The sequence below is a fragment of the Teleopsis dalmanni genome, chromosome X, assembly GCF_002237135.1.
Source record: "Teleopsis dalmanni isolate 2A chromosome X, ASM223713v2, whole genome shotgun sequence".
NCBI lineage: Eukaryota > Metazoa > Arthropoda > Insecta > Diptera > Diopsidae > Teleopsis > Teleopsis dalmanni.
The window spans coordinates 72076255-72098380 of record NC_051848.1 but is presented as its reverse complement, the minus strand read 5'-3'; the positions used below and the strand labels follow the sequence as shown (position 1 = coordinate 72098380).

At 29.0% G+C, this 22126-nt stretch overlaps 1 protein-coding gene across 2 annotated transcripts; it reads right to left on the bottom strand.

Moving 5' to 3' along the window:
- Positions 1-57: 57 nt before the first annotated feature.
- On the bottom strand, positions 58-18813 carry LOC119687796 (insulin receptor substrate 1). Of its 2 annotated transcripts, none has more exons than XM_038102283.1 (9): positions 18556-18813; positions 14109-14497; positions 13852-14032; positions 9816-9941; positions 7351-7493; positions 6548-6806; positions 5694-5788; positions 3159-3333; positions 58-1736 (listed from the first exon to the last, which is right to left on the bottom strand). In XM_038102283.1, the coding sequence occupies exons 2-9, from the start codon at positions 14488-14490 to the stop codon at positions 80-82; spliced, it is 3018 nt and encodes a 1005-aa protein (XP_037958211.1). In that variant the 5' UTR covers positions 14491-14497; positions 18556-18813; the 3' UTR covers positions 58-79. The 2 variants fall into 2 exon arrangements, with proteins under 2 accessions (XP_037958211.1, XP_037958212.1); XM_038102284.1 differs by lacking the exon at positions 18556-18813 and adding an exon at positions 17961-18003.
- Positions 18814-22126: the final 3313 nt, after the last annotated feature.

Here is a 22126-nt window from a genome sequence, read left to right as displayed (position 1 = left end):
TATAATAATATTATCATTACAATAAATTGTAATTAAATTCAAATAATATTATTATACTAATTTACAGTTAAATATTAATTTAAATGTCAAATATTTTTGAAGATGTAGATGAGGAGTCAGAATGATCAAAATCAATTTTGGCATAAGTATTAGTTTCACTTAAAACAGGGTTAGCTGGAAAATTCTGATTCTCTGCTCCAACTGTATAGAGTTTTGCCTTAACGTCTGTGCTATTTTGTGGCAAATCTAAAGTTGCATAGTAAAGTTCATGTTCCAGATTAGCTGAAGGCGGTCTAGAAGTAATTTTAGAGTTTGCTTTGGCTTGTGTATTTGTATTAACCAAATTTGTAGGACAATTAAGTTCTTTTTTGTTATTGACGCCTGGTTTATTTACTATTACATTATTTAAACATGTGGTGGATGAAGATGCACTTCCACAAATGGTCGAAGACGAAGATGATGAAGATGATAAGGAAGTACAGTTTGAGGCTCTACCTCTTATTTGATTAATGTGTCGTTGTTGACCTTCAATATCTGAGCGGTTAGGTACTTTATGTGACTGTAACGAGCTATCACTTTTGATATGAAGTATTTTATAACCACTTAATTTATTTAATTCATTTTTCGAATTTTTAAATTCATTATCCTCCCCACTAACAGAATGCGCGAGTTTCCAATTCCCGTGAGTATCTTTTTTACTAAAATCATTTGGTTTACTTACAAAACTAGGTGATGTAATATGTTCTACCGTTTGTAATTTTTTATGAAAATTTGCCCAATCCATTTTTAATTTATAGTATTGAGAGTCTAGCGAAAGATGACCCAATTTTGAGGAAAGTCGCCTTTCAATTTCGTTCACAATTGAAGGATTTATTGTGTCCGCTGTTTCAGGTTTTTGTTCATCTTTTTGAGATATATTATAAGAACAGGTAGCATTTTTTTGATCCTTCTCATATGGATTCTGCAATGTACTTTTATTCTCGTTATATGATGTTGATATATCGAGATTATTTTGACTATTAATATTTTTCGTATCTGATACTTTGTTTTGTGTAATAAAGGCAGACGATTGCGTATTAGAAACTAGCATATTTTGATTCTCTTCCGTTATTGCATTCTTGACGGTTTTTACTAAACTTTCGTTAGATGTAGCAGTACAACTATCATTCTTTAAAACACCGGCAAGCGAACTCACAAATGAGCTACCTAGAGGTTTCATTTCTAAATAGCCATTATCAGTTGAAGGAATAGATTTTGGCGACATTTGATAGGATGTTGTACAAGAACTTAAGTTTTTTGTTTTGGTATCTTCCCAATTTTTTTGTGATAGAGTATCTAAGGTGTCTAGCGTGTTCATTCTACTATTTAAAGTCTTTGAAAAGTCTAGTTCCATTAGATCACCCATTCTATCATCGGAATTTTGGCTTTTATGTATAAGAAGAGGTGCGCTCGTAGATTTTTTTTCGCGCCGCATATTAACATTTAAAAACTGATTGTATGTAGTGGCTTCATTACAAATATTGTTGTTGCTATTAAAATTGGGTTCAATCACAGATTTCGGTAACAGTACATCTTGCTGTAAATCACTACGAGGAATTTTGGCACGTGATCCAACAGAAAATGCTCGCGCACGGTAAAAGTTCTGTTCTGCATCATTGTTATATGCAAAGCGTTTTTTTAATTTGTTGTGGTCAACTTTACTTCCAATTGAATATGTACGAGTTGGACGGTCCGATCTGTAAAATCAAATCAAAATTAATTTATAAAATAAATGGCAAATTTTATAAAAGCTTAAAAACATTTTATGTCCTAACGTAAACGTAATACTAAAAATAGTTTTAAGTTATAAAATAATAAGCTTTATTTCTAGTAATGAAAATAGGCCCTAGATTTTTTTCACATGCAATACGTATAGGGTAAAAAAAACACCAAATAACCTCTCTCTATATGAGACTTATTCTTAAAAAATATAACAAACGCTCCTTTGATATTTTTTATAAGAAAAACTTAAATTTAAATTTACAGTAGCCCTGAAATGGTCTTTAGAAAAAGTAAACGTAAACGTAACCTTACAAAATGGACACTTTTATCTTATTGCTTTGCTGTTTAGCCTTCTATGTCACTCCTAGATGAAAAATAATATTCTCATATTTTCTTATTTTCTTTTCAAACATTCATCTTGAACTAACTTTCTCTTCTATCTTCAACTCTTGCAATAAATCGCATACACAAAAAACTCTGATAATCCTATCGTCACTCAGTGAGATAGAATTATAATGAGTCGATCGAAATTCGATATTTTCCAAACTCGTAGCTTTTAATGTGGGTTGTTTTGGTATTTATTTTGGCACTATTGGCTTAACGGAACTTCCTTAAATTTGACCGCAAACATGCTTTGCTTTAAATTTTTTTTTTTATATTTTTATTAACTACATATAACCGGAAAAATAATAAAATTTAATGTTCGGCGTTCCTGTGTTATCACTAAGATCCGAGAAGTTTCCTGATATTTCGCCTACTGCAACATTTGCCTCCATACAAAATTTTAATAAATTTTTTTTTATAAAAATGGGCAATTTTATGAAATTTTGGCGAAACAAAGTTTTTGCAAATTAAGTCGTTTTATTTTAGGCTCCAGAAACCTTGAAAGAATTAGAGGTAAATAAAATCAACGAAATATCAGATAAAAACCACAGAACCAATAATTAATGAAATAACAAAATATATCATTTCATTAATATATGATTTGTTTATACTTCAAATTTTAAGCAAATCAGTTAAAAACAATGATATAACATATATTAGCTTTTAAAATTGAAAAGTTTTAAAAAATTGAAAAGTTGACCATGTTTGAGGTCATATATTTCGACAGGTCGATAGCGCCCAAAATATATCCTAGGGAAAACCCAAATTCCCTACTCTAATTCGATTTTAAAAATTGGATATTAAAAGGAGCATAATCTAAAAGGAAACTCAATAATAAATTATCAAAAAGAAGTATAACATAGGTATAGTTATAGAAAATCCATTATATATATATATATATATATATACATCTATTATTTAAATTCGATAAAAAATAAAAATAAAGTAAATTACTGAAACTGAAATGAATATTAATGGTTATATATAGAAACTTGAAAACTTGTAATACAAACCTTTCCATTATATTAAATGTTGGAGTAGCATCTGAAGTAAATTCATTAAATTCAGTATCTGACCTTAAGGAACTATTTTCTTGACTTTTGTCTGTATTTTTTGAAGTCATAGATATATAACTTTCATCATAATTATTTTGATTATTAGTTTGTAAACTTTGTTGTACATTTTTAGCTGAAAGAAATATTTAATAAAATAATTTTAATTAAAAAGATATATCACTTATGTTTAATTTTTTAGTTCTTTAAATTTTAATAAGTATAAAAATAAAATGAAATTATAAAATACAAATACATATATATATTTTTATTATTTAGGTATATAAATCATATAAATATAGTATATATAATAATTCAGTTAGCTGTATTGTAAAATTCGTTATTTTAATATCAAAATACAATTTTGTAAAACTTTTATCAACGAAAAACAACATATGTATTGAAAATAAACCAGTGATTACTATATTATTATTAGTAATGATAAATTTAATATATTCAAAAATCATATCTTGTTGGAATTTTCGTAATAATTGAATATAATAAAGTCAGAGAAAAAAAATCTCTTTATCATCACAAAATCATGTATCAATAATATCAATGCTTGATTTGAACAAAGCATTTAAAAAGGTAGGCGTTTGCACAATAATTGACAAACGAAATAATTAAATATATTAACAATTTAATGACTAAAAGAATAATAAATCCAAAAGTAAAAAATACATAATGAAAATCCACAGGGATCTAAAACGTCTATATTTTTTTTTTAGTTGCGTATAATAAATTAAAGGCCGTTTAAATTCAACACCAGTAACGTAAACTGTTTTTGCTGGCAATATCGACTTCATGGTAAAATTTAATAAATGCGATACAATGATAGACTTAGTCTAAATACTCAGATGCATCTATATCGAAACCCAAATGCAATCACATAACAATAGTGCAGTAATTCTATTATTATTAATCCCTAATCAAATCAAACAAATTGAAAACCTCAAAATTAAGGGATAATATATAACAACGAATACTGCTCGTTCAATCATTTAGCCATATATCAACAAGTAATTATATTAAAATCGCTTTCGTCCCTCAAATTTAATATTCAGTAATATTTATTATATAAAACAATTCATCAAAACATTTCCAACTCTCAAATCGTACACAAACAACATAACCAACACTTCATTTTTCACCATATATATCTATAAACCATTTACTTTTATAAACCTTGTTGGAATTGAAAACTAACATAGACAACTATTATATAGAATATGCGATAATTATCTGAAATAAAGATGTAGCAAAAAAGTAAAAAAGAAGTAATTAAGAAGTAATAAACAAATTATGAAGATGTAAAAAAGAAGTAATAAAGAACTAATAAAGACACCATTTACACTGCAGCAATAATCGGCACACACCAAGACGTTATAATCGTAGAGCAATCGAACTACCACACAGCTTTCTGTTCAGAGCTATTTGTCGGCTATAGATAAAATACGTAATTTGCGCCACACTGACTTCTACTCCATACATATAAAGATTTACATAACTAGAATCCATTTAAATATAAGATTAATATGGGCACCAGGCCATATTAATATCAAAGGAAATGAATTTGCAGATAGCTATGCAACCATAGTCATACTGTTCATTACCCCTAGTTTCTATTCTCGCGATATAATCTCACTACCAACAACTTTGGTAGCAAATATCCGAATAATACACACAAACTAACTAATAAGATAGAATAAAATTTACCAAAATGCATGTGTCTTCCCTTAAAACTATTTAAATCACATAGCATGTCTTTACCAACCCATCCATCAATCCATACAGAAATTGTTTTTTATTATTGAAATTCAATTTATTTAACCGATCTGAATTACTCAAAAACTATATTTTATATCCCTTTTACTACATTATTATTCTGTTACAAAACAGAATACAAAGACTAGAATAAAATTAAAACCAGTAGTTGTTGCTTCATTATTATAACATTAAATATAGACTTATAAAATTATTATAATTAAATAAATTTATTATGATAATGTGTAAATAAATAAATAACTTTTGATAATTAAATAATTAAAAATCAACCGAAAACCAGCTATGTCCCAGTGATTACATGAACGCCGTCTGTTGCGAAATCTGTGTAAGAATCAACTATATTTGTTTATCACTGCAAAAAAATTAATATAAAAACAAAGCCAATAAATAAAATATAATGGTGGTTGAACCATTTTAGCATTAACAAATTATTAACTCTTTTTGTTATAAAATAATTATAAATTTTTATATAAATAGCCGATATCAGCACAGATTTCTCAACAAATATTTATCATGTCAGATCACTCGCAGATATGAAAATGGGCAACCACGATTTACGAGTATAACCCTAATTGTACTTAATAATAAAATATAACAACAAAATAAATAAAGTAAATAAATAAAAATGAGCAATAGAAATTATTTTTATTATAATTATATCTTTTTTTTAAGTTATAAAGGATATATGTATAAAAAATGAAAATACATTACCAACAACTGCCTTTTCAGAGAATTCTGATTTATTTTCGGATGAAACCACTTCATCTGAGTTTTCTTCCAGAATTACTCCATCCGAGGACCGAGATCTATAAAATATATAAAAATGTCATATAATAAAAAATATATATACTAATAATCAAATACCTATAATAAAGAATCAAAACAATCAAAATTTTTAGTTTGAATAATTACTTGAAGTAAATGTGCCTTTTGACTTAGTTAAAAATTAAAATTCAATTCTAGTACTTTAACATAAAACCTATTCACTTTTTACTATATATACGTCTTGATTTATTACGATTACGATATTCTTAAAAAAAATAAGTTAAAGGAATTAGTACTTATTAATGTTATTCTACACAAATATCAAGGGGACGGATTTATCAATTTATTTTGTTTATTAAATTTATATTATTTTGAAATTCTTTAGCATCGAAAAGAAAAGTAGAATAAATATAAAATAGTCTGTCCATCTAGTTCGGTATGAATGTGGTTAATGATTTCTTGGTCGAAGGAACTCAAAAATTGTATTGATGGAATGGATTTCCCGTGTTAACCTGAATTAAAACAGAAAAGGTGGTAAGGAAGGAATATAGAAAAAAATGTGGTAAAAGCACATGAGAAGAAAGATATGTGAGTATTAGAGCCACCCGTAGCAAACCACATATTTATCAGATCTACTTATAAGTAAAACCGAATCAATTTGTTTATAAATTGTTCAATAAATAATTAAAATAAAACTTATATATGTTTATTTATTATTAACTAATTAATGACTGATGCTAACTAATTTATAAAATAAAAAATGTAATAATTTTTACAAAAATAAATAAAAAAAAACTTACGGAAATCTAAAGGATAAAAAACTTCCGTTATCATCTGGCTCGTCTATGCTTATTGAAGATTCTTCACTTTCTGAATATCCAACATTATAGGAAACTGGGGGACTGTTGCTATGGCGCTGATATGAATGCGTTCGAAAACCGGACGAAACATTACGGATATTAACACTTGAGGATACTGGTAAGCTCTGGTTACTGCATTCACTTGAGGTTCGATTTCTAGATGGCAAGCTATCACAACGTTCTCTTCCGTAACATATTGCTGAAAATGAAATTTAAATTATATTTTATGATATATTATTAAATCTTTTTAACATATACGCAGGAATAAATATTTATTTATTCGGCGAGTATAAAAATATTATTGTGGTATTTATTCAAATACTGTAATTAATTTTATATTCAATTATTTTATTCTTCTAAAAAATGTTTACATTTATTTTGTAGAAAATTAGTATTTTAGCTACAAACAAAAAACTATTCTATATTTAAATTTAAAAAAACTTTTATCGTATTACTGTCATATTATTTAAATTTTATATTATTGGCTTTGAGCTGCTTTTTAAATTAGTTTTATACTATAATAAAGATTTATATATAATACTTCGCGTATTCACAGGAGTGTGAACTTTCAAACTATAGAAGCTTTAAATATTAATTTGTTGTCGAAAAATATATTTTTAAAAATTATAATTAAAATTTACGCATAAAAATAAAAATGAAATACATGGGCAAGACTGATAATCTACTGATGTTAACGAATTATATTGTTTTTACATTTAAATATATTATATACTCGTTCTTACTTGACTGTGGAGAACTATTAATTTTATTTTCAGGTTGAGTTGATCGTCTTTGCAAAACATTTATTGGTTTAGATGCTTCATTTGCTGAAGATGACCTTTTTCTCATTGGCTCAATATTAGATTCATTTTTTGTTGACATTGCACTGTAATAAAAAATTTTGATTATATTAGTTATATGTATATAATTATAATTTTTATTTATATTTATTACATTATATTATTATATTATATTTAATATTATTATATTATATTAAATACTATTATATTATGTTTAATATTATTATATTATATTAAATACTATTACATTATATTAATTATCTACATTAACATTGATGTATATATATTTATAATAAAATATATATCTATATATTTAATAACGAATATAAACCAAATTCAATTTTTTTTTGTTCATTCCCAATGGGATGAGATAGCATGGTATTTATACAAATTGCTCTCTATACATAGGAGCCCAAAATATAGGGCAGTCACCACACAAAACGATTGTTAAAATCTAAGTTTCTCCTAAGCCGCGAATTATAATATACACAATAACTATGCTAAGTAATTTTTTTTAAAAAATTGTTTAATCATAAGATATAACATTTTTATTTAATTATTAATTGGCATAGTCACTGCACAAAAACGTGTCAAAATCAATTTATTTTTCGAAACAGTTTCATTGATTTACATAATATTTGTGTACATAAAAGGACGGAACATTGTCTCTAAAATCTTTATTTAGAACCATTATTTAAGGCTTTTACAATATAAAAAATTGATTACGCTCTGAAAGACCCATCATGTGATATAGTGGTACAAGTTCTAATGTTGGGTGTATCCATATAAATTCACGTTAAAAACTTAATTTTCGTAAGACTTTTATAATTTGCATACAAAATTTATTATAAAAAAAATTGAATACATTAAAGTATTTCTAATTTATGGATATCGCTTCCATTTAAATTTTTGAAATTCAAAATTATATCAATTTTGAATAACACGCAAGTAATTCATTTATTATCATGTAAGTATGTAATTGTTTGTTTTTTAATTGTATTTAATTGAATCAATTGAAGCAATTTATTTTCTAAAATTGGCCTAAGAGCATATGCAGAATAAAAGAAACAACTCTTACTAGATGCGTCTAGTAGAATAGGAAAAATATTTCTAATTAGTTTGTTATTAGATTCAAAAAATTCTAGTAACATAAATAATTGTTAGCTGGGATGTGTGCAACATGTCATAAGAAATTAAATCAAATGTTAAATCTATATTTTAAAGAGCTACGACCAAATGCACAAATATTCAGAGCTCCTATTTTATATCGAGCGAGTTTTGACAGATTTTTCTCATTTATCTTGCATTTTCAATAACCACAAACAAACTCCAAGGAATATATATATATTTAGGAGTTATATAGGAGTTATATATATATTTTATGCTTGACAGTTGAAAAATTTATTTGTTTTGATTGAAGAAATAAGAATTTAATATATTCGGTATCCCCAAAGACTTGGATAAAACAGATTTAAATTTAAGTCAGTATCATTGGTTATATGGACAGACAAAAACTCAATTAATTAAAATAATATAAAAACATTTTTGTTGTTGTAGTTCATTACTTTTCGAAACCTCTAAAACAAATACAATAGTTTCTATTAAGTAAAATAGTCACTACTGTCATAATTGTTAAATAATAATAAAAAAAGGAATAGCCTCGCTTGTAAGAACCGTGGAGTAACACTAGAATGACTTTCTCCGTATTACGTTCCCAGATTAAGTTCTTTACATAAAAAAGAACTATTATTAGAATATATTATTATTAGCATACAATATATATTATAATTAATTAATACAATTATTTTACAGCTGGTTTTAGATTTTTTTCTAATATAACACATCAAATGAATTTGTTAATGAACTTTCAAGTATGGCTTTGGGTCAGTTGACTTATGAATGCTAACTCTGAGCTTCAAATTTGCCTAGTATCATTTAATAAATTTTCACATTAGATCATGTGTTTGTATATATCAATGTATATACATATATATCAAATTTTATTTCACTATTCAAATTATTGATTTATATTTTAATATGGTCTTCATAAAATAATAAACAGTAATTCTCTCAATAATGTGGCAACCTTATAGCGCAGCTTCATATTAAGCGATTTCAATCTCCCGTATAACACGGGCATTCCTGCATATAACGCGGGGATTTGTACAAATCATAATTAGCTTCGCGTACCTTTGCATGTGTTTATACCGAGTATACAGGAATACCCCTATAACGCGTTTTCCTATAACGCGGAACCAATCGACCACGTTATAGAGGGAATTACTGTATTTATATTATTTATATATTAAAATTTTTTATGTAATGTTTAATGTATTCACACGTAAAATATTTGTATATATCTTATTAAAAAGTTTTTATAGAAAGTATGTTATTTAATTTTGATTTACCTAAAAATCATGCGGTGCATATTTTTTGCTGTTAACGAGTCTTCTGTTTGCATCCAAAGTTCACCTGGTCCAATTACACTTTGACGTCCCACCTCCATGTAAAAGAAACATTGTGAATCTCCACACCTTTAAGTAAAAAAAAAAGCAAATTTTAAATTTTAAAGTATATAATAAAGTACACATAAATATTTTTATTATAAATATGAAATAAAGTACAAACAATAATACATACATATAATAATACATATTTTTATAAAAATGCTTATAAACTGTTAGTTAACCAATAAAATTCATGAAATCCATTAATACTATTAACATTTTTTAACGCTAATGTATTCATTTGTATTAGATAATATATCAATAAAGTTCGGTCGAAGCTTGACTGCTTTCAAAAAGCAATAGTTTTTATTCAATAAGAAAGATATTGCTTAAATCAATATTGTATGCAAATTTTTTTTTTTATTTAACAATATGTCTTTACTGAATCGCTTTAAATTTAAGCCTAACAATAAGTTTTAGAATCTTAAAGACTAATAAGATTACATTACAAATTATTTTATATAAACATACTATAATGAAATATATAATGATTTGTAAATTATTTTAAGGGACCTCTGAATAAGTAGCCAAGGCTTATTTACCAGATGTTACGGCGTATAGGTTAAATTAATCAGGGTGATCTTTAGGAAAGCAGGATGGCAGGCCTATCATTCCGTTTGAGTCTAGAGGAATTTGTCATATTAGCAAGAGGTGTAGCCACGGGATTTACATGGTATTCAAGATTTGAAATATGTTTGTGTCTTACTCTCTAGAACTCGACTTTAGTATGCAAATTGAATTTAAAAATTAAACGAACTGCTAACAAAATTAAACTGCACTCGGTTTCCACTTTTCTTTAAAAACAGGTGCATTGTGCATTCAGGCAAGCCCTTCTTTCTATTAAAACATACGATATTTTCACATTCAGCAAGAAGTTTGATGTTGTCATAAGTTGTCACTTAGGACAAAATTAAATTCAAATCAATTGCATAGTTAGGCGATTTCAGTGACAATGTTGTACTAGGTGATGAGTTGTTGGCTTTACCTCATAATATAAATTTTAAAATACTTAAGAAATAAACTAACTTACTATGTACATACAGTATATAAAACGAGTTTATGTATAGTTTTGTCATTTTTAGTGTGATTGAAATTTCAAAGGCTTTATGAAGAAATATTTTTCTATATGAGTCCGGCGGCCTTTCAATATAGTCGACCAAAACTGTACACGATACTGATCATAAATACCACATATTGTACCGCAACACATTAGTTAGTACGTAATTTTAATTAAATTTTTATTAATTATAAAATAAAATTTTTTACTTCATTCAAGCATGCAGTCAGTGCGCAACTAGGTTGATATGCATACATTAAAATATAAAAAAACACAAGCTGCAATAATATACAATGCAACATCGTTTTTGTTGTAAATTTGTTGCTTATTTTACATGTTGTTTGTACATGTTTGACGATATACATATACATATCGTAAAATTTTCATTTTATTTCAAAGATAATGTTAAGAAAAAACTGAAAATCATTTATATGTAATAAGTAATATAAATTGTGTTTATTACTTCCAACACCATATAAAGTCGACATAAATTAACAAAAATATTTACCAAATTAGGTTTCTAAATAATCGAATACGATATAAAAAGATGGTAGAGGCCCTATGCTCCACTGGGAGATAAGGATAAGAGAGAGAGAGAGAGAGGTTTCTAAATTGAGATTGATAAATTGATATTTCTAAAATATATAATTTGTCATATTAAAGTTTAGAAATTTTTTTTGAATTGAACGATTTTTTCTAACTTTTAATGTTTAGTTAAAAAATTTTAAATTATTGGAAAAGAATTAAAAAAAATCTAAATAATATTTAATCAGCCATCCAAAAGCATACGTTAGTGAAATTTAATTGCATTTCAAGAAGAATGTATCAATTAAATGAAGAAATAGAGTGAAAACAAATAGTTATACCATACGTCAAATTTGTTTCTTACACACCCGAAAAATGTCAAATTAATTCAAAAAGAAAGTTAACAGCGTATCTACGTATTTTTCTCGATTCGAATTTCTAAATAAAAATTTTGCGAAAGTAAATAAAAAGATATATACAACACAGATATAGGTCAAGAAAATTGGTCTATGACAAAAAATCTATTTCGAATTGATGTTAGATAAGATTAGGTTATCCAGATCCATTTAGACCTATAGGCTTATTGTGTTAACGTATAATTAAGAACCCAAAGTTTAGAACCACTTAAAACCTTTGGCAAAGCTGATAATGCTGTTCAAAGGGAGGTCTTGCAGTTCGCGAAGATCCTCAAATAGAAAGCATGTTTCGGACAGAAACAAAGCAGATGGGACTTTCAATCGTCCTCACCACAACTGCGGCAGGTATAGCTTAATGAGAGATTTAGTGTCCCAGCATGGTTACCTAACACACAATAACCTGTGAGTAAACCTTCTATAAGACTGATATCACTACGGGGCATCTCAATAAGAGAGTTTGATTTTTTTTTATTGAAGCGTGCCAAATTGCATACAAATGCCTGCATATGAACTCAGTGGCAGTTTGTTCAGGCTTGAAAATGCCATAATATTTTACAATAGAGATTTCTTTACTCTTTCTGATTGTTTATTACTATTCACACAGATAATCCTTAAAATAATTAAACTACTTTTTGTAATGGGCTTTTAAAAATGTATTTCAAATTTAAAATATATATGTATAATGAAAATCATGTATTAAATTTCCATCTTCTAATATCCAAATATTTACTTTTTTGGTATAATAAACAATTTTTACTTATTCATAGTCCACCTAATATTGAAGACGATAATCAGAAATGCAGATTTGACCCGTACTGACACAATATTTCGCAAAAGTGGAATACACTTGCGTATGCAGATGATATTGATATCGTTGGCCTGAACATCTGTGCCATCACAAACACAACAAATGGGTTTTGTGGTAAGCAATGAATCAACACAGTACTTTCTGTCACTAAACAAATTTCTTGAGCGTCTTAGAACTTAAACGATAACAATAAGTTGACAACAATAAGTTCAAAGATGTTAGAGATTTTGTTTATATTTGGGAACCAGCATTAAAACCAGCGCTCTACATCACGCTCTACTAGTCTTTTATCATGCCTGTCTTGCAGTATGGTACATAAGCTTGGCCAATAATCAGTAGTGATGAGGAGCATTCGAGAAAAAAAATCTTCGGAATATTTATGGCCCCTTACGCGTTGGTAACGTGTATCAAATTAGATGAAGCGATAGTTAAATGAATAAGATATCAACGGCTTCGCTGGTTTGTGCGAACTCGTTGTGCGAATGGAGAAAAATGTGCTAGATATTTGATTCGGCACCTGCAGGAGATATAAAGACCAACAAGCGGACATGATTAAGTTAATTCTTTAAGTCGAGTTGATGAGAGTATATGAACTTATTTAATCCACGATATCTAAGTCACTGTATTACAAGCATATGAACAAATTAAATATAACATTCTCAATAGCACGACTAGGTAATCCACGATGTCTAAGTCACTATATTACAAGCATATTAACAAATTTAATATAACATTCTCAATAATACGAATAGGTAATAAATTAATATTCGATGTTAATATAGTGAACAATATTTATCTGTTCGCAAATGCCGTAAACCTGGATTTACGAAATATATATTCAAATGTAGAAACTGAATATAACAAATTTTATAACACATATAAAATATATATTAAAGTTATAAATATATATTAAATACCGATTATATCAGCCTTTGCCGTAATTTCTAAATTTAAAAAATATATGAAAATATAATAGAATATATATACACTCGATATACATATACATACACACACGAAATATAGTCAAATAAAAAAGATATATACACTAATCTATCATACTTAAATTAGTAATAAAGCTAATAAAATAGTTAAAAGTCAATAGAATAATTAGAGTCATTATTTAAACTTTACCTTCGAATTGTTGTTAACATAAATTCTATATTATCAATTCTAAAGTCATCAACTTGCGTTTTTTCTGGACCAATACGAATAAACGTAATTGATTTTGATGTTAAACAAACGTGATAATTTCCAACAATTCCTTTGCTTTCAGCTAAACCTTTCTTTTGCACTATAACTTGCCACACATGTTCTACAATAGAGTGATTTGTAGGAATATATTTTATATATATTGAATAAAATATATTTAATATTTTTTAAATACATACCAAAAGTAGGCCGATATGGATCAGACATGTTCGAGTCCTTGTGTTGTATTGAAAGAAGTAAATCTAACCACTTGAACATTTCCTTTTCAGTTTCTAAAACTATTCCAAATCCACCATCTTTTGTTGAAAGTGCAACAACGAACTCATATTTGGTGTCAAATCGTCTGTTTATATTAAAGCAGTTTTTAATTTTTATTACACGTTTGGGAGCCATTCCTGATTTGAATTTTTTTTCGTTATCATAGTATTCTAAGCGAGCTACACTGCAAGGTGTCTCCTTATATAGTGCAAAAAATTTTTTCTTCATAGTCTTTAATTTCTTCTGATAGCCGCTGAGTATTAAACCCTCTGTAGTAACCTGTGCTGTAGCTTGTTTCGACATTGTTTAGCTAAAATTAAAATAATTTTAAATACATTAAAAAATCCATAAATTTATGAAAAATTGTGCCTAATTTGTGGGAAGATCAATGGTAACACCAACAACATCAGAGAACAGTGAGTTAATATATAAATGGAACAAATTTTGAGTGTTCATCAACAAGATGTATGGAGAGTTAAAACAATTTCAGTACAAAAAATATATAATATAATCAACAAAATAAACTGAGAAACTATTAATATATAATTATAATTGTACCATATCATTTATATATTTTTGAATCCTGGAATAGGAACTTAAGTATAATACAGGAACTAGTATAAAATAGACTAATGACTTCAATAAGAATAACCATAATATATACATGTATATAAATTGTTGGTTTCAGGAACGATCGGAATTACGTTTCGGAGCCAGTCATCTCTTTAGAAGACAAAGACACAGATTGCGATTGTCTGACTAAAACTATTGTACCTGGAATGAACTTATCTACGTACTTATCTAAGTACGGATAAAGATTCCTAAAAAATAACGACTTAAGTGACTGCAATATTTATAGAGGCATCACATTACTACTACTCTCTTCGATACTTCTATCAAGAATGTCAGCCACCGTGGAGTGAAGTCTACGAGAAAATCGATATGGCCTTCGACCAAACCATGCCTGTGTTGATCTAATTAATACTATCCGTATTATTTTCGAGGAATGTAACGAGTTCAGGACGTCAATATACGCTGTTTTTATTGACTTCAGGAAAGCTTTTGATAGCATCCACAGAGAGATCCTATGGAATACTCTTACAAGACAAAATGTCCTTTTTAAACTTTTAAACATCATCAAAATATTGTACAACAAATTTTATTGTAGTGTTAGCCACGATGAAACACTACCCGAATCCTTTGGGGTCAATACTGGCATAATACAAGGTTGCATACTGTCACCAATACTCTGATATTGGAAAATATCATATGTTTTACGCGAAGCGGAAGCACCGGATACAATGGATACCCTTTAATAAACTTGGAGATATTGAGTATGCGTCTATCTATTATGTCATATAAGTTCTGAGCTACAAAACAAATTTGATATACTCAGTTCCTGTGCATTTAATGCCGGCCTGTACATAAGCCATAAAAAAACAAAAGTCATGTACAGTGGTTACACTATTTGGGATCTTCCATCCTTCAGACTTGGTAATGATGCAATTGAGTACGTCTAATTATTTATATATTTGAGTAGCAACATCACGGATAAAAGTGGTGCTGAAGAAGACGTCTCGACCTGACTGAGTAAAGCAAAGTCAGCTTTCGGACAGTATATTTAAGCTTCGTATATTTAACTCGAACGTCAAATCAACTTTGTATAATGGATGCGAAACGTGGAAGACCCCGGCCTCTATTCAATCTCGTATTCAAGTGCTCATAAACAAATGCTAAAGAAGAATACTGAAAATATGGTGGCCGGAGTGCTTATTTAATACTAATCTCTCGGAACGCACGGAACAAACTCAAGTCGCCACTGAAAACAAAAGAAGAAAAGGGAAGTGGATTGGCAACACGCTCAGAAAAATATCGTAATGCATAACAAAGCAAGTTCTAAGCTGGACTCAACAAGCCAACCGCAGGCCTGGAGCCCCAATTAAAACATGACGAAAAACCCTGGACCAGAAGCTTAAAGACGCACAGTACTCCTAAAACCAAATCACGTGAGAAGCAGGCAACAGAATAAGATTTAGATGAATTGTTGAGGCCCTATGCTCCACTTAGGAGTGAAGGATAGCCGTAAGTAAGTAATGTCCGTAAACTTATTTATAGCATATTCATTGACTCACCGAAGTTTCAGCGTGTGCAATACTTTAAAAACAATATTAAAGAACAGTGCCCCCCGGAGCATGTGAAGAATGGATACGAAAGCCACAATAGAAAAACACCCAAAGCAGATTATTTGGTTTATAGCGGGAGTGGTTTACTGCTCTATATGTCTTCATGTATTACGTTAACAATAACGATAGCCAATGATGACAATGAGTTAGTTCGAAGAACGGCCGAGTCTACGTCCCGCAACCACTCGTAGCCAGCCGTTCGACCAAGTGCCGTTCGACATTTTCCAAAAGAACTTCAAAAGCAGATCCCAGCGGGTTACAATAAAATAGTGATGAGTTAATGCAAGAGAAATACTTATTAAAATTTTTTTTATTTTCTGCATTAATTTTTCATGAAAGTTAAGATAATAAGCACAAGACATACTATCATAATCAATGTGTATTCGATAAAAAGTTTTTCAAGGTTGTTTATCTAACATATTCTGACTTAATTTTATGGAAGAGGCATTGCCTTATATATGATATTTATCATTTAAGATGCATAAAATCAAACTTTGTCGATAGTAAAAGAACTGAAATAATTACTACAGAAGTAATAGGAAAGTAGTAAAATAAATGATTATTAAAAATATAATTTTTCATATGTACATATATTGTCAGTGACTCATTATTGTCTTGTTTAGTAAATAATGTATTTCCGCATATGCATTACTTAATTATTACTCTTAAGCTATTACAAGTAGCGCTTGTTATTAATAATATTGACGATAATTTTTCATTTTAGGGAGAACATGTTTAACAAATTTATAAAATTTTAAAAATAAAGTTTGGAGGAACATGAGGTTTTGATAGAAACTTTTCAAAAAAGCAACTTATTCAAATAAATTATTCGGTTCCAAGAACGGCGGACCAATCGTCGACAGCGACGACCAAGTGTCGTTCTACTGCTTCCAAAAGGACTTCACAAGTAACTCTCGGTGGGTAATACCATAACAACAACAATAAATTATTCAAAGCTTAATAATTGTTTTTTGCTGAAATGCATTATTTCTACATCATTAAATATTATAAACAATTATACAAAATATTAAATTTTAAACATTTAAATTAAATTAACGAAATCTAAGGGTAATTAATTACTTCTGGACAGTACTATTCTTCTTCAATGCTTCTTAATATCTTTTGTGGTACTTTATTCGAATTTTTGGCCATATTTAGTAGAACAAACTTTTTTTAAAAGAATATCTATCATATCTCATTTGTATATTTTATACTCTGTAGAGTAAGGATTTAAGAAGGATAAGGATTTCAATCCACAATTATGTGGGCAATATACAAATATTGAAGTAATAGTTTCCATATGTACGTTAATTAGTTAATTATATTATATTTCTGATCAAATTTAAATATCTGAAAATACATATTATCATTTACTAATGTAAATACCAATTCCATATGTGCAGTTTCTGGTAAGCTGATTTCAAATATTATTGAATCTTAAAAAGCCATTCTTATTCGTCATGCTTTTCAGTACACATAATATATTGTACGAATAATGTTTAGTTTTGTATCAAACGTAAAACAATTTCTTTTTGAAATAAATTTCTTGTGTATATTGTCTAGACATATATGTATATATGTGGTACTTACAATTTAAAAGACGCAAAATGTTGTCAACATATTTTTGATTAAAGTATGGCCTTTGTAGGTAAAAGTCAGGGTTCAATAATACATACAATTTATGTTACATAGTTATATAATTTTCACTTGAATTATGAATTCATTATAAATCAAAATAATTTTTAATATATAAGAAACTTTGTTTTGCTAAACAAATCTTAATTATAAAAAATTTTTTGTGGTTTAGTAAATAATTCGCATAAGATTTCATCGCACCACATTGAAATTTCTGAATTCTTTCAAATGAACAACAATACTTTAATAAAAATTGTTGTTGTTTAAAAAGATGAATTTATTATTTATTATAATATATGAATAACCAAATGCCAAACAGAGTGTTGAAAGCGGTCACACTTAGATTGCCTTTACTGTTTACCTTTTCTTGACAAAGACCATAACAATCACAAACAATAATAAAGCAGACACAACACGTAAACATACATATATTTGTTTATATATAAACAGTGGTAGTATCCTTAACTAATAAATATTGTTATAATTAAACTATTTTATGAAAAGAAATAATAAACATTACAAATTGTTTAAACATATGCACGATATTCACCTTTGTAAATCCGCAGAACTTCTAGTTGATATTTTGGGGGCAAAAATGCACATCACGAATTAATTGTTTCTTTATTTTTGAGTTTTATATACACCCAACAGTGAAAAAACTTTCTACACATTTACGGATTTCATTTAATTTAGTCACAAATTAAGATACGTAATACACATAAATTGTTGTTACTTGTAATGTTTACAATATTTATTTTAATTTTTAGGTTATTAAGTCACATTAAAAAACGTAAATAGTATTTGATCGTAAACGAAAGTAATTTATATCCTTGTAAAATTTATTTGTTTTTACTTTATATTTGCAAAAATATTGAAACAGAACAAGTCTGTTGATTCGGTTTATAAGAATTAAAATTACGTAGTAATTAAATCAGTAGAAGAGTTTTAATAAACGTCATATGGAGATGTGTTTAATAAAGTCTGTTTAATAAATCAAGTGCTAAAATATTTCTGACATTAAATGTCAAAAAAAAAATACTCAACTAAAGAACACAAATAAACAACAGCGACTAATTGTTCTATGAGATTAAGGTACATTTTTCGAGTGAAACTTATTTTAATATTTGTAACATGCATTTAGGCCGTGTGCGAGTTCGAGTAAATTGAGGTAAAGTAAATTCAAATTTCCTAGGGATTTTTTGCACTGCAACGTATGTTTTTATTGCAACGTATTTATTTATTTATTGCACTTATTTATTATTTTTGGTTAAAAATTTTCAAATTTATTTGTTTATTTATTAAACATCTTATAAAAATTTCACAATGTTAACAGCTAATTTTTCTAACTTTTACCTAATTTACCCTACTCGAAATTCTGGGTAATGCCAACATTCGCTGTCATACCGACATAATTTACTATTTCTCTCAATTTACCATCACGTGTACTCGCACACGGCCTTACTATGAGTTATTTCAATCATATTATTAATAATTTTAATAATCTTGAAAGTATATTCCTTCGTTATATTGTAATACTATGTTACTCTTACAGTTAATAAACTTTGTTTTGACATTCTTGAATAAATTTTCATAAATAATATCCAACATGATTTACTGAAACAATTAGTATCAATTTTTTTGCTTTACTTATTTCTTTTTATATTTTTATTAAATATTTTTCTCTTTATGTGATTTAATAATAATATTAATAAATTAAATATAAGTATTTCAAACTATATAGTTAATATTAAAATATTTAATTTTTGTTACAATCACAGCTGTTATATATAAAATCAATAGTATCAACATCATAAATTAAAGCTCTCTTTCTATTTACATCAAACATGAAATATCAAAGCTCTAGCTCTTCAGAGATAGAAAAGTTATATTACATACCATATTTCTGAACTATGACTTTAGCAGCAGTGGTGAAGCTGCCACTACACATTCTGTCCATTGTATCCAACTATGGCATCAGTTACAGCTAGATAATTCGAGAAGTTTACTATAATAAACGACATTGATTGAAAAACTGACAATAAATGTTATGCAATTATTGTTCCAGGTTTATTATGATATAATATTGATTGCTATTAAAACGTAGGGTTCTATTTTAATTTCATTAAAATTATACCAAAAACATACTTAAAAAAAATGTCAAACAGACCTTAGCAATAGCAAAAGTTATGTTCGATATTCCCATATTTGGTTATGGTTTGAATCATATGTATTATTTTCATTTCATTTGCTAGCAATCAGGCATCTGATTTGATATAAATTTATAATTTATAATCCACTTTGTTGAGGATCCTAATATTTAACTAGACGGACTCACAGGTGAAACTAATCTCAAGTACTCACCCCCTCCGAAAGAAGCATTTCGCTCTCGACTATCTCCTTCTTAATTTGAGCATCCCCGAACACAGGAACATGACTCCTGTGGAGATCGATTTTGCTGCCCGTACTTTTGAAAACATCTTCGCCTCCACAATTGCCGGTCTGAAGTCTTCAGTTCTGTCAGGCAAATCTGTGGATCCAATAGGTCGATCTCAGACCTCCGCTATGGCAACACCATAGTGTATGAGACCTTGATAAAACCAACGTCTTTAGTGAAGTCTTTGTGACAAATTACCGTCTTACGGTTGGCCTAGGCGAGCGCCACTTTACGTCCACTACGAATTCTGTAGTTCATGTGCTTTTCAATGAAAGCATTGTCATTTTTTCCCCGCAGTTCCCCGCTCACTGCATCAATTGTGAAGACACCCAAGGGTTTGTCATCCCTTCCAAACTCATCGACATGCTTCGACTCAAAACACCCAAAAAGTCAACAGGCACTGACTGCGTGTCTTTCTACGCCATAAGGCATTTCTTACCACTCTTTTTTAAAAAGTGCGCCATCCGCTTTAACCATGCGTACAAGACTGGTTCCTTCCCCCAGCCATGGAGGAAAGCCATAGTTTGTCTCATTGCCAAAAGTGGCAAACCCAAAGCTGACCCCTTCAGCTATCGTGCTATTTCTCATCCTAACTCTGTCAGTAAGCTCTATGAGACTTTCATAGCCAGCAAGTTGAGGTCCTTCTCCTCTGGGAATAATATTATTCCCCCTTTTCAGTTCGGCTTTAGGAGCCAAACCTTCACCCTCCATACCTCGCATTATCTGCAAAATGCGACATGCGTAGGCTTTGACTGTGCCTAAGGTTTGAGATTGAAAAAGCCTTTGATATTGTCTGGTTTAAAGGCTTAATCCTTAAGCTTCACCAGTTCGGATTCTCTCCTACACTCTGCAGTGTAGTCCACAAATTTCCAATAAAACCTTTCAGGTTCGGGTCGGTTCCTCTCTGTCCCGTGATTTCCCCATACGCCGGTGTCCGTCAGGGCTCGTTTCTTGGACCCCTCCTTTTCAACCTGTTTATAGCAGACATCCTGCTCCCGCGGACCACTATTAAGCAAATCTGCTTCGCAGACAACTGATTATTTTCTTATCACAGCATAACTTTATACCAAATGATGATTATGCCATCCGTAACGTCCGGTTCAGACATATCTAACTTCAAACTGCACTTCGAAGACATAACCAGCTTAACTGCAAAGTTAAACTGCTCTGATATAAGCAGCTTATTTATCCTCTCCTCACTTACTCTTTTCCTATTTGCTCAGCCATCACTTCCGCTCAGATGGAAACAATCCGACTGTTTAAGCGGAAACTTCTTCGCGATTGCACTAACTATAAGCGCAATCCTAATGGCAAACACTTCTCCATGTCAACTCTCTATAACAATGCCAAGATCACTCGTGTTGACAAGTACCTTCCGTGAGATATCTATGGGCGAGTGATAAGATCTTGTCCCAGAAGACCTTGTTCTAGCATTGCGCTATAAACCTCCCAATACCTGACCTACTACTTCGATGAAGTGAACCATAACCTCTCCACTATATCCACTATCACTTTATAACCGCGGCTTTCGTGACCCTAGTCACAAAGTATATTGTTGATCCCACCCCCGCTAGTTAGCCGTAACCCCTCCCCCTTCTATATCGCCCATCCTACCTAATTCATGCCCTTGCTTTCTGATTTAGATGAACCTAGTTCACTAGGTATTAAGTCTATTTTTTCATTCCTC